The 13,615-nt window shown below is 40.5% G+C and overlaps 2 protein-coding genes across 2 annotated transcripts; one reads left to right on the forward strand and one right to left on the reverse strand.

Moving 5' to 3' along the window:
* Positions 1-84: 84 nt before the first annotated feature.
* On the reverse strand, positions 85-10,310 carry elapor1 (endosome-lysosome associated apoptosis and autophagy regulator 1). The gene is made up of 22 exons (XM_029506367.1): positions 10,221-10,310; positions 8,436-8,556; positions 8,153-8,333; positions 7,874-8,021; positions 7,711-7,791; positions 7,491-7,596; positions 7,263-7,412; positions 6,899-6,987; positions 6,513-6,690; positions 5,473-5,601; positions 5,262-5,352; positions 5,053-5,158; positions 4,812-4,949; positions 3,740-4,003; positions 3,259-3,435; positions 3,016-3,166; positions 2,593-2,686; positions 2,364-2,465; positions 2,014-2,140; positions 1,559-1,737; positions 1,244-1,418; positions 85-1,161 (listed from the first exon to the last, which is right to left on the reverse strand). The coding sequence occupies exons 1-22, from the start codon at positions 10,305-10,307 to the stop codon at positions 1,075-1,077; spliced, it is 2,961 nt and encodes a 986-aa protein (XP_029362227.1). The 5' UTR covers positions 10,308-10,310; the 3' UTR covers positions 85-1,074.
* A 1,927-nt stretch (positions 10,311-12,237) lies between these two features.
* Positions 12,238-13,401, forward strand: cfap276 (cilia and flagella associated protein 276). Its single transcript, XM_029506221.1, has 4 exons — positions 12,238-12,312; positions 12,861-12,977; positions 13,075-13,190; positions 13,299-13,401. Exons 1-4 carry the CDS (start codon positions 12,238-12,240, stop codon positions 13,399-13,401), a joined length of 411 nt encoding a protein of 136 aa, XP_029362081.1.
* Positions 13,402-13,615: the final 214 nt, after the last annotated feature.

The following is a 13,615-nucleotide window of genomic DNA, read 5'->3' on the forward strand; positions in this document are numbered from 1 at the left end:
TAAAAGAAAGAAACAAACAAACTTAAATGTGGAAAGTAGAAATAGAAAACGAAAATTTTTAATTCTCGATGTTCTAAAGTTAAAGTAGGCAGCAGATTTTTTGCTAACTTTCCACTGATAATTGTAATTATACTTTATTTTCACAGATGTGGCTTTTAAAATGCGCTGTTGAAAAATAATTGAGATTATTATGTAACCGACACATTCAGAGATGAACTCAAATCCATTTCAATTTATATAGCTTCTATTCACAGCATAAGTTATCTCAAGGCACTGTCCAAAGAGTACAGGTCCAGGTTGTTTTTGTTTTCTTGTTAAAATGAAACAAAAAATTTGTAATATAGAGGCTTTTTCAACCAAAAGCCCACGAAAATACAAATACAACAAATATCATAGTTGCATAAAAGTACACAAATATTGGGTATAAAATAGGTGATACATTTAGACAGAAGTTCGATCGATTCATAGACAGCAAACCATTTTCTAAAAGGCATGAAAAAATTCTGGGCATTATAAAAGAAGATAGAGCAAACCAAAAACTTCTACAACACATTTTCAAACTAACTTAATAGACAATCAACAAGTGATTGATGTAGGTGAGGTAAAAAAAAACAAAAAACATCATAATCTTACATTCATCAGAGGAGCTTGACAAAGCAAACCTAGGAAATCTAATCTAAATAATAACCCTGGCCAATTTGCCCTTCTTTGATAGGGCTGATGAGGACTAGCAATAATTCAGCCTCATTTTTTGTGTCAGTGATTAAACTGGATGTGTGGATGTGTTAGGAAGCTGGAGTATCTGCAGTGAGCCCGTGCAGGAACACTGACAACATGCAAACTCCACTCAGTAAAGTCCCAGGCCCAGGGTCCACACCCAGGACCTTCTTTCTGTGAAGTCCAAGCGTTTTACAAATAATACAAAATAGTAAGCCTAAATCCTGTGCAATAAATACAATTAATTCGTGGTTTATCTTGTTTTCTCAGACATCTGGACTATAGTTTTATTATCAAACCATCTATAATCCAACTCTTTCACTGCATTTTGGGAGAAAGACTTAATGATCCTCTAACTTAAGCAATATCAGAGTCCTCCTCTTCTTGATAGTGAAGTAAAGATGATGACTTGAGTGGAACTGAATCAAATCCATCTGACGTCCTCTGTAAACATAGTAATGATAATATGAAGCATGAAAAGTATCCATAGACTGTAAGAGCATGCCTTAATTGAGTGGTTACCGACCTCCCATGAGAAGGACTTAATTTTGGTGAAGAAAGATTTTTTGGTGAGGTTCATGAGCTCATCTTCTGCATCCTCTGCATCCTCTCCCTCCATTATCGCACAGCTGTCTGCAGTGGGCAGTTCACACTCTTTACCCCCAGAGCTCATCATCAGCTTGGAGTATTTATACTGCAACCTGCGGATGGAGAGTGACAAGAAAAAAAAGAAAAAAAAGAAAAAATGTTTTCATACCAGTAATTATTAGGGTTTTCCTATGATACTGTATATCAGTGCTTCAGCAAACCCAAAAGAATATGTGAAGCTCAGCAGTCTTACTTGCGCGTCTTCTTCCAGAAATAAAAGCTAATACTGATCAGTAGCACGGCCGCAATTGTTCCCGTGGAAACACCAAATTTGAGCCAGAAATCAAGAGTCACACAAGCGCTGACTTCTTGCAAAGGCAGGAATTCTCCTCCGTAACACTGCAATGGCTGCTCCCACACATATGTGGTCCTCTGAAACAAAAATCCTCAAAATGTTGAACTATTCTTTTCAATTAACCTTTGATGAATGTTTGCTTGTTTCAGTGCTTTAGTGTGTTAGTCCTTAATTAATGCAAAATGTAAGACGCATATTCACGAGCACAGGAAGTAGAAAATTTAAACACTCGTGCTAATTGTTTTTCCTGTAATCATGCTGACATGATACTCGTGCGTCTTCCCACACAATTGTGGTTGAGCTGTGATAGATTTGTGGTTTTTGTGAGTGTCTCCATGTCTGTGCTGCTCTACCTGTATTCCCTGGATACACGCGCTGACAATCTCCCTGTAATGGTTTTTGGTGCAGAGTGGGCATGCATGCTGGCTCTGCCACAGAAAGTGGAAGTTACAACCATCACATGTTCCCTCTGAGCAGTTACTGTGGAGCAAAGCAAGGCAAGAGAGATGTTTATGGGTTTATAACATAACAAAAACAAGAGCCAAGTATCCCCCTTATCCACAGTTCAGCTTCAGAGAGCTCACTGTGTCAATGTGTGTTCTGTTCATGCCAAACGTGGCTGTTGAGATACAAAATGGCTAAATCAAATGTCTGGATGATACTTGTTAGGTGAAAAGCTGATCTTGGTGATGGTGCACGATACCTTGGCAGTGTGATGTGGTCCTTAGCAGTCACTGTGGGATCACATCTGAGTCTGATGGTGGCTGATCTGCCTTGTTTACAAGTCTGAGTCTTCTCACTGGACCTGGAGACATGATGTTTTTTACGTTTAATAAAGTGATTAAAACTCAAGTTTCCAAAATTTAGTCTGAAGACTATGAATGCGTCACAGAAAATAAAATAGAAAAAGAATAAAATGTGATCTTATTTACTTATAGTAGAATATGACATCTGGCAGCCCGGACATATGAGGGAACAACCAGTTTGGAGAAGAGATACCAGCCAGAGTTGTGTCTGTGGTCACGCCTTCAGAATAAAAACATGGAATATACTTTTGTCAGGTGATAAACTAAACTGCAGTTAAACAAAGGCTCCAAATCTCTCTTTATATTAATAAAAAAACAACTAATCTGACTTCAGCACAACTGAAGGAGAACATATTAGAGATAATAAAGATAATTTAGCAGAAGTTCTTCTTTTGGTCTCCTGATAATAACCCTACAAACCCTTAGATTTCATCACTTTTTTTGGTGTCAAACCTGAGGCTGGTCACCAATGACAAAGAAATTTTAATTTAATAATTAAGAATTTGGTCTTATTCAGAGTAACAGTTGGCTGAAGAATTCAGTCCATACCAATGAGTGTGTCACCAATGAGGAAAGGCTGTGAAGACACGACAGTCTGACTCCTGATTTCAGAGGGAACAACTGTGGACTGGCAGACGTAACCTTTGATCTCTCTCCCAATTTCTGTCACATTGTCCACACAGGTGGCCGGCACACGGCTCTGTAAGAGGAGCACAGCAGGTCAAAATGCATGTCAAGCCAAATAAAAAAAAAAGAAAAGAAAATGAAACACTAACATGGCAGCTTTCTCACCTCTTTCCCACACAGTCCCACGTTAAAATGATGGAAATATTTCAGGCCTTTGTTGGTGAAGCGAGGTCTGCTGTGGAAGCTGGTGACGTTTGCCAGAGGAGAGAAGTCATACTGCAGCAGGGGGCCTCCTCTCGTTGGCACACCAATCATACAGTCACTGACACAAGCTGAGAAAGCCTGGAGGATGAAGTATACTTGTACAATTACATGCATACCCCATAATGATGTGGGTTGATTTTAATTCAAATAAAAACTTATTGAGTCAATGTTATGATGGTGAATTACTTTCTATAAACAAGCAATGCAAAATCAAACATGGACAGAGTTTCACACCTTAAAAAAGAGAAATAGCATTTCAGAAAAGGAAAAAAAAAAAAGGAACAAATGATTATTTCATATAAAAGAGACAGGCTACACTCCAACGAGCACCGCATACTTCTTCACAGTTACAGTTTTGAAGCTGACAGGATTTCATTCTTACCTTGTTTGTCTGTGTGTTTGGACCACATTGACGACAGGCCGCTTCTCCGACAGGGTGCTCGGCCTGGATGAAAGTGTTGGAAGAGCATCTCTTACACACCCCTGTCCCATTGACCATGTAGTGTCCTGGTGGACAGGGCACACAGGCGGAGCCAGTCTGAGAAGAGCTCAGGGCGCAGCGGCGACACTGCGAGGCTACTCCTCCGGCCACATTGGTGATGTGGATGGCGTAGATTTTTGCGACATCAAGGCTGTACTTCCTCTCCTGAGAGAGCAGAAACACTATGGATCATTCATCAGCTGGGACAGCTGCTTCGAGGAACAGATTTAAAAGCTGAAATAAAATGCTTTTTGTAAATAATATATGTTATGAAGTTGTCTTTAGATTTTTGTCTTTATTATAGAGACAGGAACAAAGAGAGAGACGGAGAGAGTCAAATCTGGGTTGCTGCAGTGAGGACTAAACTGTACTCTCTTATGAGATATTTCTATTTTCTGCTATATTCATTCTTAAACTATTTCAAATATTCTAAATATTGTACCAATGACTCCATCACATTCAGTTCCAAATTATGTTAATCTAGAGCAGAAGTGGAAATATAATGATCTTTAGTTGTAAGCAAAGGGAACTTGATAGATTCTGGAGGAAAAGCTACCAAGCAGTGCGTAAAGTGATATTCTATGATCACATGTACCATATGGGATCATCTTTATGTATTCTTTTTTTTTTTTTTACTCAGCTCCAGACTGCCCTCTAGAGTAAAGCGCAGTAGTTGGTAGAAAATCCACTGTTGTCTGTCACTCTGCAAAACAGCCAGAGGAGACATGCTAATGTACGCGACAAGCTACACGTCTGTCATAATAAATTCTAATGATCATTTAATACATTTAAAGCCAGTCTTCGTAAATATTAACGTTTACTCCTAAATGTGTCGCTTTGTCTTCTTTCTCTCTTTCAGCTCCTTGTGCACTGAATAAATGAGTTTACACTATTGTTTTGTGTTTTAGGGAATAAAACTGTTTGGAGGTTATCACTGATATTTGGGATGTGGGGGGATGCTGGGATGTCTCACCATGTTTAATATTTTCGTACGTTGAAACATCCAGGTGAAGCTGACGGTACTGTTGCTGTTGATCAGGTAGGAGTACGACTGTTTCCTGCTCTGCCCTCTCCACTCCTCCACCACGTCATTATTCCACTGATTATAACCCTGCAGAGAAATACATTCGCCCCACGTATATACTGGTGTCAAGTTAAACTTCTTTATCCTCAGCTGAAGTATACATGTGAGAAAATGTGTCATCTTCACTCACAGCTAGGAAGGACAGTTTGCAGTCAGCCGTGCACAAGGTCTCAAAGACAAAGGTGATGCGAGATAGCTCAGTCCTTTCACTGTCTTCGACCGCTGACTGAGGCTGCCTGCGAAGACACACGATGGTTCATTCCACTTTTCCTACACCAGACACAAACTGTATTTAGACTTTTACTGTGCCATTTCTTCAAGAGAAATGCTTGACTTCACCTGTATCCAGGAACGCTGAGCATGAGCATCAGATAGTCTGTATCCTGATCCCCAGGGGTGGTGTAAACATACTCCCCAGCCACCTCCCACGCTATGGTTAATAAAAAAATTATAATAAGGATTAAAGCACGTTTGTGGATATTAATATTTGGATTCAGCAATGAGGTTTCTATTTGGCTGCTCCACTCTCTTCTGCTGGTAAGTCTCTTACCTGTGATGTGGTCTGAGTGGCTGAATCCTTGAGAGAAGATGGAGGTCTTCATGTTGCTCGGCATGGTGTTCCACCATTTGTACTCAAATCCCACAATGGGCTCTGTGCCGACAGGGCACTTAGCACAGGCTGTGAGTGAATAAGTGCCATTTTCTTCAATATCAACATATTGATTTATCATCCAGGTCTACGTGCACTTCAGAACAGGACAAAAGGGGGGGAAGGTGCCACTGCCATCAGTCTTTAAACTGAGTTTGAGCTCAGAACTGTCAATTTAAAAATAGTTTCTTTCATTTCTTTCTTGTTGTTTCTGTGTTATACACAGGTTATTAACACAAGGAGAATTTTTTTCTCTTGTTTGTATCATTAAACCCTTCTGGGATGGATGACTTTTTTTTTTTTTACTTTATTAAACTAACACCATGTTTCATTTGTATCAAAGCAGAATTGATTCCATTCTTTAGCACCTCTGCCAGTCTATCCATCTCCAAGAAAAACATACAGGAAATCATTATTATTATTATCATTATCATAAATCATTAGACTCCCTTCACAAACATCAGAGCCACCAAATGGATCATTCACCAGAGCAAATGCACACTTCACATTACTGCTGTTTGACTGCAGATATCATTCATTCATCTTGTTCTGCTTATCTGTTTCGGAGTCACTGGGGGTGCTGGAGCCAAATCCAGCTCACATTGGGAGGGCTCCCCCATGGCAGGTCACCAGTTCCCAGCATCAGCACCAGTCTACACCTTTACCCCTGTACTATACAGCCTCCTCCTATTTCAAATATAATGTCCTCACAATGGGCTCTAATCACCAACCCTCTTGTGTCTTTCCCTCTTGTTTTGCACATGGCAATGTTATTTTTATTGTAAAGTTTGTTTTAGTGAAAACCTCTAAAAGCAAATAAAATCATACTGGCTGTTATTTATCATCAAATGATGAGCACATGCTCAGTCTTCAACTGCAAGTAATAAAAAAAACAAAAAACAAACTGAAATGAAGAATGGGTAGTGTGCTGTTGTGGTCACCTGTTCCATTGGAGTAGAAGCTGTTGGTGCACGGTGCACAGGTGGAGGAGTTGGTGACAAAGAAACCTGGGTTACAGGGCGGACAGGTCTGCCTCTTCCCTGATGCAGGAAGACTGACTGCTCCTTTAATGGTCTCATTACAGATCTTTGGTTCAATCCACTTGTACATGAGCTGGGTCTGAGACACACAACATGCCAGGTGTGAATAAATGAAAGAAGCCACCGGAGGCAGTGTGACAAACACAATCAGCCCAGATGATTCATGTTAAAGGAAAGCTGATAGTGACAACAGATGGTTGAGGCGAGCATCAGGAAAGTGAAGTATTTCTCTCTGTTCACCTCATCGGAATATGCATGAATGTGTCGTGTCTTTTTGTATACATTACCTTTCCCTCAGAGTCACATGGAGTATGAGTATAGAAGTAGTCAGCGTTGGTACATGCAGGTCTTGGTTTGCAGCTCCCTGAACCAGTCTCTGAAAAAAAAAGGGAGCCAGCAGAAATAGCCGGAAGGGTTGAGTGTAGGCACGCACAGCCAACATTAAGATCCAGTGATAAGAACAAAACACCTCTTGAGCAGTAAACGTAGCATTTACATACAGATTGCTTCATACATGCGTTATAACATGCAAATACACAGCATGTGTAGGTTCAGCCATATCTGCAAAAACTATATTGGTGCGAAAGAACGTGCTGGTGAGAGATTTTACTTTCTTTGTGGATAGAGAATTAGAAATGCAAACATGAATACCTGCATATTTATCTTGCTCACACTGACGGCAAACTGTGGCACCTTTCGTGGAGTAAGTATCAGCAGGGCAGGGGGAACAGTGAGCGGATCCTGGTTTTGCACTGTAGGTGCCAGGTTTACAGTGGAAACACTCGGATGTGTAGGCCACCCCTGGAAGAAAACCATTCATCACTTTCTAATCATAAACCAAAGAGACGGCGATGAGGAACGAATAAATGGGTAAACTACCTGAGATGGAAATCTTTCTTAGGAGAACGGGTTTGACTGTGCTGTCCTCCAGAGTGTATGCAATGGATCTCCAGTACAGCACATTATTACCTTTGTTCAACTCAGCCTGCACAGTTTGAAAAATGTGTGGTGAATGTGAGGAACAGAGAAGAGCAGGCAGAAATTTTTGACACTGTTTGACATGATCTAAAAAAAAAAAAAACCCAACACTCAAACAAACCGTGTATTTTTTCCAGCTATTGTCTGAGATCTTCATCCACCGACTTTCAGAATCTGTGGACTGACACTGGTCATTCTGAACCTACAAGAAAAGAGCACGGGCATAAAATATTTCCAGTAAAAACATCTCTATGTCTCAACAACAGCCGTTTTAAAACACTTACAAAGAACTCGAAGAAGATATTGTTGTCAGGGTAGAAATACTCGAAGGACACAGTTCCAGGTTTCTTCAGGCTGACGGCGTAGGACAATACTGCTGTGCATTCATCTGTGTTTGAGGCTATGGAATCGCCCATCGGTGTCCAGGTTGAGCTGGAAAAAACAGAAGTAGAAAAAGTCTGATGCCTCTCTTGAAAACAAAAACCACCAAGAATTTCAATCAATATAGTCAAGACAAGAGAAACATGATCAAGACTTTCCAAAATAAAACAGTGCACACTAACTTGATGCAGTCTGTATAGGCGTCCCTGTCATTTGTTATCGCCCCGTGAGTGATAAATCCTGTTGGTAGGCTGTCCCACTCATCAAAGGCAACACCGGTGCCCAGAGAGTAGGTGCCTGCTGCACACTTCTGACACTGCTGAGACTGCATGTCAAGGAACTCCCCTTCACTACAGGAGAAGGCTATCAAAAAAACAAAAGCCAAACACAGAGAGGAGAGTAACAAATGAATGGATACACTTCATTATCTACACAATAGTAATATGTGTAAAGTGGGAGACTCACTGCAATGAGTGCCTTTGACCGGATCCGGTAGACCTGTGCATGTGTCCGGTTTGTTGGGAACCGCCACCCTCCACCGAGACCCGAGTACATCACACTCTGTGTACTCAAAGTGATAATCTGACTGCAGGAACACAACACAGGTGTGAGTTTCACACAGTAAAACATGACATGCACAACATGCAAAGTTTACTCATGGCTAAAGATGATGTTTTCAAATCACTTGTTTTTTTTCCAAACATCTGCCCAAAACCCAGAATTGCTCCGTTTACCTGCAGAAAGATTGACTGATCTTTGACTGTGACTTACAACACTGCAGAGGATGCAAAGCAATATGGGTGTGAAAAAAACGATTATCAGAATATTTGATACCTCTGGAATTTTTTCCCCAAAAGCAGGCCAGCCTCTTTTATAAACAGGAATTAAGGCTAATATTTACCCAGGAGGCCGCCTCAACCGTCAAGGATGTGCTACAACTCCAGCTGCCTCGGGCCTCATCTACTTGACTACAGGTGAGAATTGGTGAGTCATCCTTTCCTTTTGTAAACATTTAATTTCATTGTCATGAGAAAACTTTGGAGACAGCAGGAGCTCGGCTGCAGAGCTTTTTCTGTTTGTCGTGTTTTCATGCCTTTAGGAGACTTACAGTAGGTGGCAAACAAACACGGTCCCACCCCTAATGGAGCATAATGTTAGGTTTAATCTGGGTGACTCGACACCTTCAGAAACAAGGCTCGAATACAGAGCAGACACACAGTGCATTCTAGAGATTTGGTCATTGGTCAACAGCAGATTGTAATGTTCCCAGGAAGGTCACTCAGCATTAATCCAAACCCACACACAGCCTGGTGGGATTAATAGTTAACAGAAACACAGCAGCAGCAGCACCACTCCTCTGAGCCTGTGTTTTCAATTAGAGCTGCTACATTAGCTGTGGTTGGGGTATCAGATGAACATGGGTTTAAGTGGGAGGACTAAAAAAAAAACAACACAAAACTGGGGATGTGCTGCAGCTTAATCACCTCCTTTAAACAAACATGAGGGAATCAAGGCAATGGGACATCATGGGCACTGTGTCTCAGGGTCAAAGGACTGGCATGGAAACAAACTCACCTGGAAAAAATAGCTTCTTTCAGTCTTCCCTGTTTATACTATCCATAATCCCAAAGACACAAACCTACAGGTGTCTGGTGCTACACCCTAGCCGTACCAAAGTCATAATATAATGTTCAGAGTAAACTGATAAAAAAAAAGTTTTGAGTATTATCAAGCAGTATTGTTAACATGCAAACTGGAAATAGAGAAACTGAGAGGAGCACAGCAGACTTTATGCAGCATAGACGAATTAAAGTAGGTTTCTGATAACTCCAACAATAATGAAGTGTGCTCAAGTCGAGGGCTAATGTAACGCAAATAATTGCAATGTAAACATATGTTCATTTTACCGCACTAACACTAGGAGACTACTTCTGCCAAAAACACATTACGAGTCTGCTTATTCAACAATTCAACAATTCAATATCAGAAAATGTATACTTTTCTTTATAGGTATAAATGTATACTTTTCTTTATAGGTATAAATGTATACTTTTCTTTATAGGTGTTTAAACGACCCAACAGGTCTTCAAATGCTGATTATTTCTCTAAAGTTTAAAAAAAAAATGTCCCTGATCAACCCCTGATATGTACATGATAAAAACAGCAGACACTTACAGGCTAAAGAATTTTAACTTTGAATCGTTTGGAAGGTTTTACTGTCTAAGAAAGGCAAAACATGAGCCTCCTCACCTCTTTGCACATGGGCAAATCCGCAGAGGTTTGTGCCAAAAGCAGCCAAAGTAGGAAGGAGCTGGGGTGTCTCAAGCCTCGGTGCATCGTCATCACCTGTCAGTGCTGATGTGATGGAGGAAGCTGAGGGTGGGCCTGCACCCTCAGGTGCTGGAGGCGGGTTCACAAATATAAGGAGGTGATTGGCTCTGGACCCAGCGAGTCATCACAAGCACTGGCGGATGACCTGTATTTTTACCTGCCTTCTGCTGATGGCCATATAAAAAAAATGAATGGTCATAATCTCCAAGAAAACATGCATTTAGATGGAGAATTTATAAAGAAATAAAATAAAAGTGTAAAAAATAAGTATTGATTCAAGTGGTCGATTTGCTTTTTTAAAAGGCGTTAAAAGGTAAAATTAGGAGAATATGTGCACTGAACAAAAATTATATTTTAATTGGTCTATTGTTTTATCTTGAAATCTTGGAAATTTAAGTATCAACAGCACTGACAGGAAAGACAAGAAACCGAATCATAATATTTCTGAAAAATACAGATGGAGGATGCTGATCTACCGATTTTTTTTTTCTGCCATTTAAACTTGAGCAGCAAGGTGGCGCACCTCTAAGTTAATCTGACGGCCCCCCTCCAGAGACCGGACCAGAGAATATGGACCAGTTTATGGAGGAAAAGGAGACAAAGTGGACAGAATTTCCCCGAAAAATGGTTCGGCCACCGATCCTTCGAGAAGCCCCGCCCCTTGGTTACTGTTGCTATGCCAGGCTGTTCTCTGTTGTCTGAAGTTCGGTAGGAAAATGTCCAGCCAGCATCAGTCCGCTGATCAGAAAGGAAAAGAAAGGAGAATAACACAATACAGGGTTAAGACGTTTTCTATACAAATATTTTTAAAAAGGTGGTGACGGTGAAGCTGGGAGAAACCTAGAGCAAGGTAAGAAACAGCACAGTTAGCGTTTAACGTAAGCTAACGTTAGCCTAGCTTGTATTAAAGCCCGACACAAAACGTTATCTTTGACAGAAACAGCTGAGTTTGGTAGCTCCATCAGAAAGGAAGAGACAGAGAGAAGAGGGCTGCGGCTGCAGTCAGGTCACAGAGAGAGTGCAGAGGAATTTATTTAAGTTGTTATTCAGGCCTGATTTCAGCACAAAGGTATTGACCGAAGTACTCCACCGCTTCAGACACAACAACACACAGAAGGACCGGGACATTACTCGTTGTTAATGTTTTTTTAGACCTGTATTCAGCTGTGAGTGATGAGCAGTTGGACCGTGTTGTGAGTGATGTCCACAGAAGACAACCAAACTCTGGATACAAGCTAATGATTGTTCCAGGTAATAATACGGCCACGATGTATAATGAAGAATGAGCCGATCGTTATGGAGAAATAATCCAGGTAGGATGAGGATTATACAGAGGTCTGCCTGTTACAAAAACAATTACAATTAAAAACAATGAACGAGTAATGTTAGACTAGCACAAAACTAACGAGAGCATCAATAGAAATGTAGTGAAGTGAAATTAAAAGTGTCCCCCAAAATAATACAGAAGTACATATACTCAAACGCTGTACTTATGTACAGTACTGAAGTAAATGTACTTAACTATTGTCCACCCCTGCATGTGGCCTCACTTCAGCAGATTCACTCCGTTTTTGTTGCTATTTATTTATATTATGATCTTAAATTAAATGTATTCTATACGTCTGCAAAGCATATTGAAATGTCTAGTTTTATTATCTTTAAAATTCTATTTTAATATCCTCTTCATGTGTAATATCTGTATGCAGCCGTTTATATGCCTCGGTAAAGCATTTTCAGCTGCCTTGAATCTGAATGACATCGTGCAACATAAATATGGGTGAACTTCCGTTGGCGTGTTTTATTTTGAAAGGCTCAACCGGACGTTTTCAGTTGCTTAGAAACAAAATTGTAAACAAACGGAGCTTAGCTTCAAAAGCTGAGGAGCAACAACACACACAGTAAGGTGGACATATTGTGTGGTTTGTTGAGGTGGAAGATGTCCGGCCGGGTTGCCCTCTCCTCCCCCCGGCCTGAAAACAGCGTCACTCTCAGCCGGTTCAGGCCGCAGCAGGTGGGTTCAATTCCGCATTAGTTCATTTGATTCAAATCGAAAAAACGTTATCGTCTTTATAAAAAATATTCCCATAACAACATATACACCCCCTGATGGATCACATACATAATACCAGACCACTTTCTGAGGTATACCGGACTCCTGTAGGTCTCCTGTGAGTCCAGTTGTTAATCGGTATTCATTCATTCTTAAACGCATCAGCCCAAACATTGTGGAGAATGCAGCCTCTTATCATTCAGACTCCTTGGAAAAAACAAAAACAACTTTTATCTCACTGCAATCACAAAAATATGACCCACATTTCACTCAGTTTGACTTTGAATAGAACAATTAAATTGCAGTTTGCTTGTTTTTTTGTTGTTTTTTTTTTTTACCTAAAGCAACATGCCTGTGTGACATTTTATTTCTGGGTATTTGAATCAAATCATGAACATCATTTATTATATCACCCAGTACATTTGCAGGATTTTAGTCTTGTATGTTATCTTTTGGGAAACTGCCACCTGAAGTTCACCCATCTGATTTTTCCTCCTATCTCTTTGCAGAGCAAAAAATATAATAAACCAACACACATTGCTCAAAAAGAAGAACCCTGGAGTCGCCTTCATGTTACAGCAACCGTGGCCAGCACATGTCGGAGCATTATGTATAATGAGAATCAGGTGAGCTCTGGGTAGAACCAGTTTGACCTTCGCTTATTAAATAAGAAAAACATTTGCTTCTGTGATCCGAATACACAGCTTGTTTCCCCAACCTCAGACCCCAAACGACAGCCTCGATTTCCATCTCAGGTCAGTACACGATCAGAGCAAGGACTTCCTCAGGAGTAAGAACCAGATTTTATACCAGAAAGAGACCGTCTCTGATGACCACAGGTGTGTTTTTCGATGTTCAGGTCATGGGCTCTCACGCTGTTTATAGTGGCCTTTCAACCAGTCAAATTCAGCTATTCTCATTTATCTTTTTATCATGTTGATTTGCAGTAAACGGGAGAAAATTAATCAGGAATTACTCGAAAGGCAACACGAAAAAGACATCAGAGTGTGGGTGGACCCTCAGAGGCGCTCCATTTACAACATAAAGTGAAGTGTGAAGACGAGCAGTGAAATTATAATCACTGAATTTATCATCAAAGCCAGTCACATGTATCAGAACGTACCAAACTAAACCTCATGCTTCTGATTCAAATCTTAGACGTATGAGCTTTGTCTTGAGCAATGTGTGTCATAATTACCAACACAGCATCCCATTTTTCCTCCAAGAGTGTTTGACAGCACCGGCTACACCACAGAGAAAGATG

Source organism: Echeneis naucrates, chromosome 7, assembly GCF_900963305.1.
Source record: "Echeneis naucrates chromosome 7, fEcheNa1.1, whole genome shotgun sequence".
NCBI classification, from domain to species: Eukaryota; Metazoa; Chordata; class Actinopteri; order Carangiformes; family Echeneidae; genus Echeneis; species Echeneis naucrates.

Coding starts and splice junctions, on each gene's coding strand:
- elapor1 (XM_029506367.1), bottom strand. CDS start 10,307: ATGCACCGAGGCTTGAGACACCCCAGCTCCTTCCTACTTTGGCTGCTT. Junction 5,602..6,512: donor CTTCTACTCCAATGGAACAG/GTGACCACAACA, acceptor ATTCACTCACAG/CCTGTGCTAAGTGCCCTGTC. Junction 3,436..3,739: donor CAAACACACAGACAAACAAG/GTAAGAATGAAA, acceptor TTCATCCTCCAG/GCTTTCTCAGCTTGTGTCAG.
- cfap276 (XM_029506221.1), top strand. CDS start 12,238: ATGTCCGGCCGGGTTGCCCTCTCCTCCCCCCGGCCTGAAAACAGCGTC. Junction 12,313..12,860: donor GCCGGTTCAGGCCGCAGCAG/GTGGGTTCAATT, acceptor ATCTCTTTGCAG/AGCAAAAAATATAATAAACC. Junction 13,191..13,298: donor ACCGTCTCTGATGACCACAG/GTGTGTTTTTCG, acceptor GTTGATTTGCAG/TAAACGGGAGAAAATTAATC.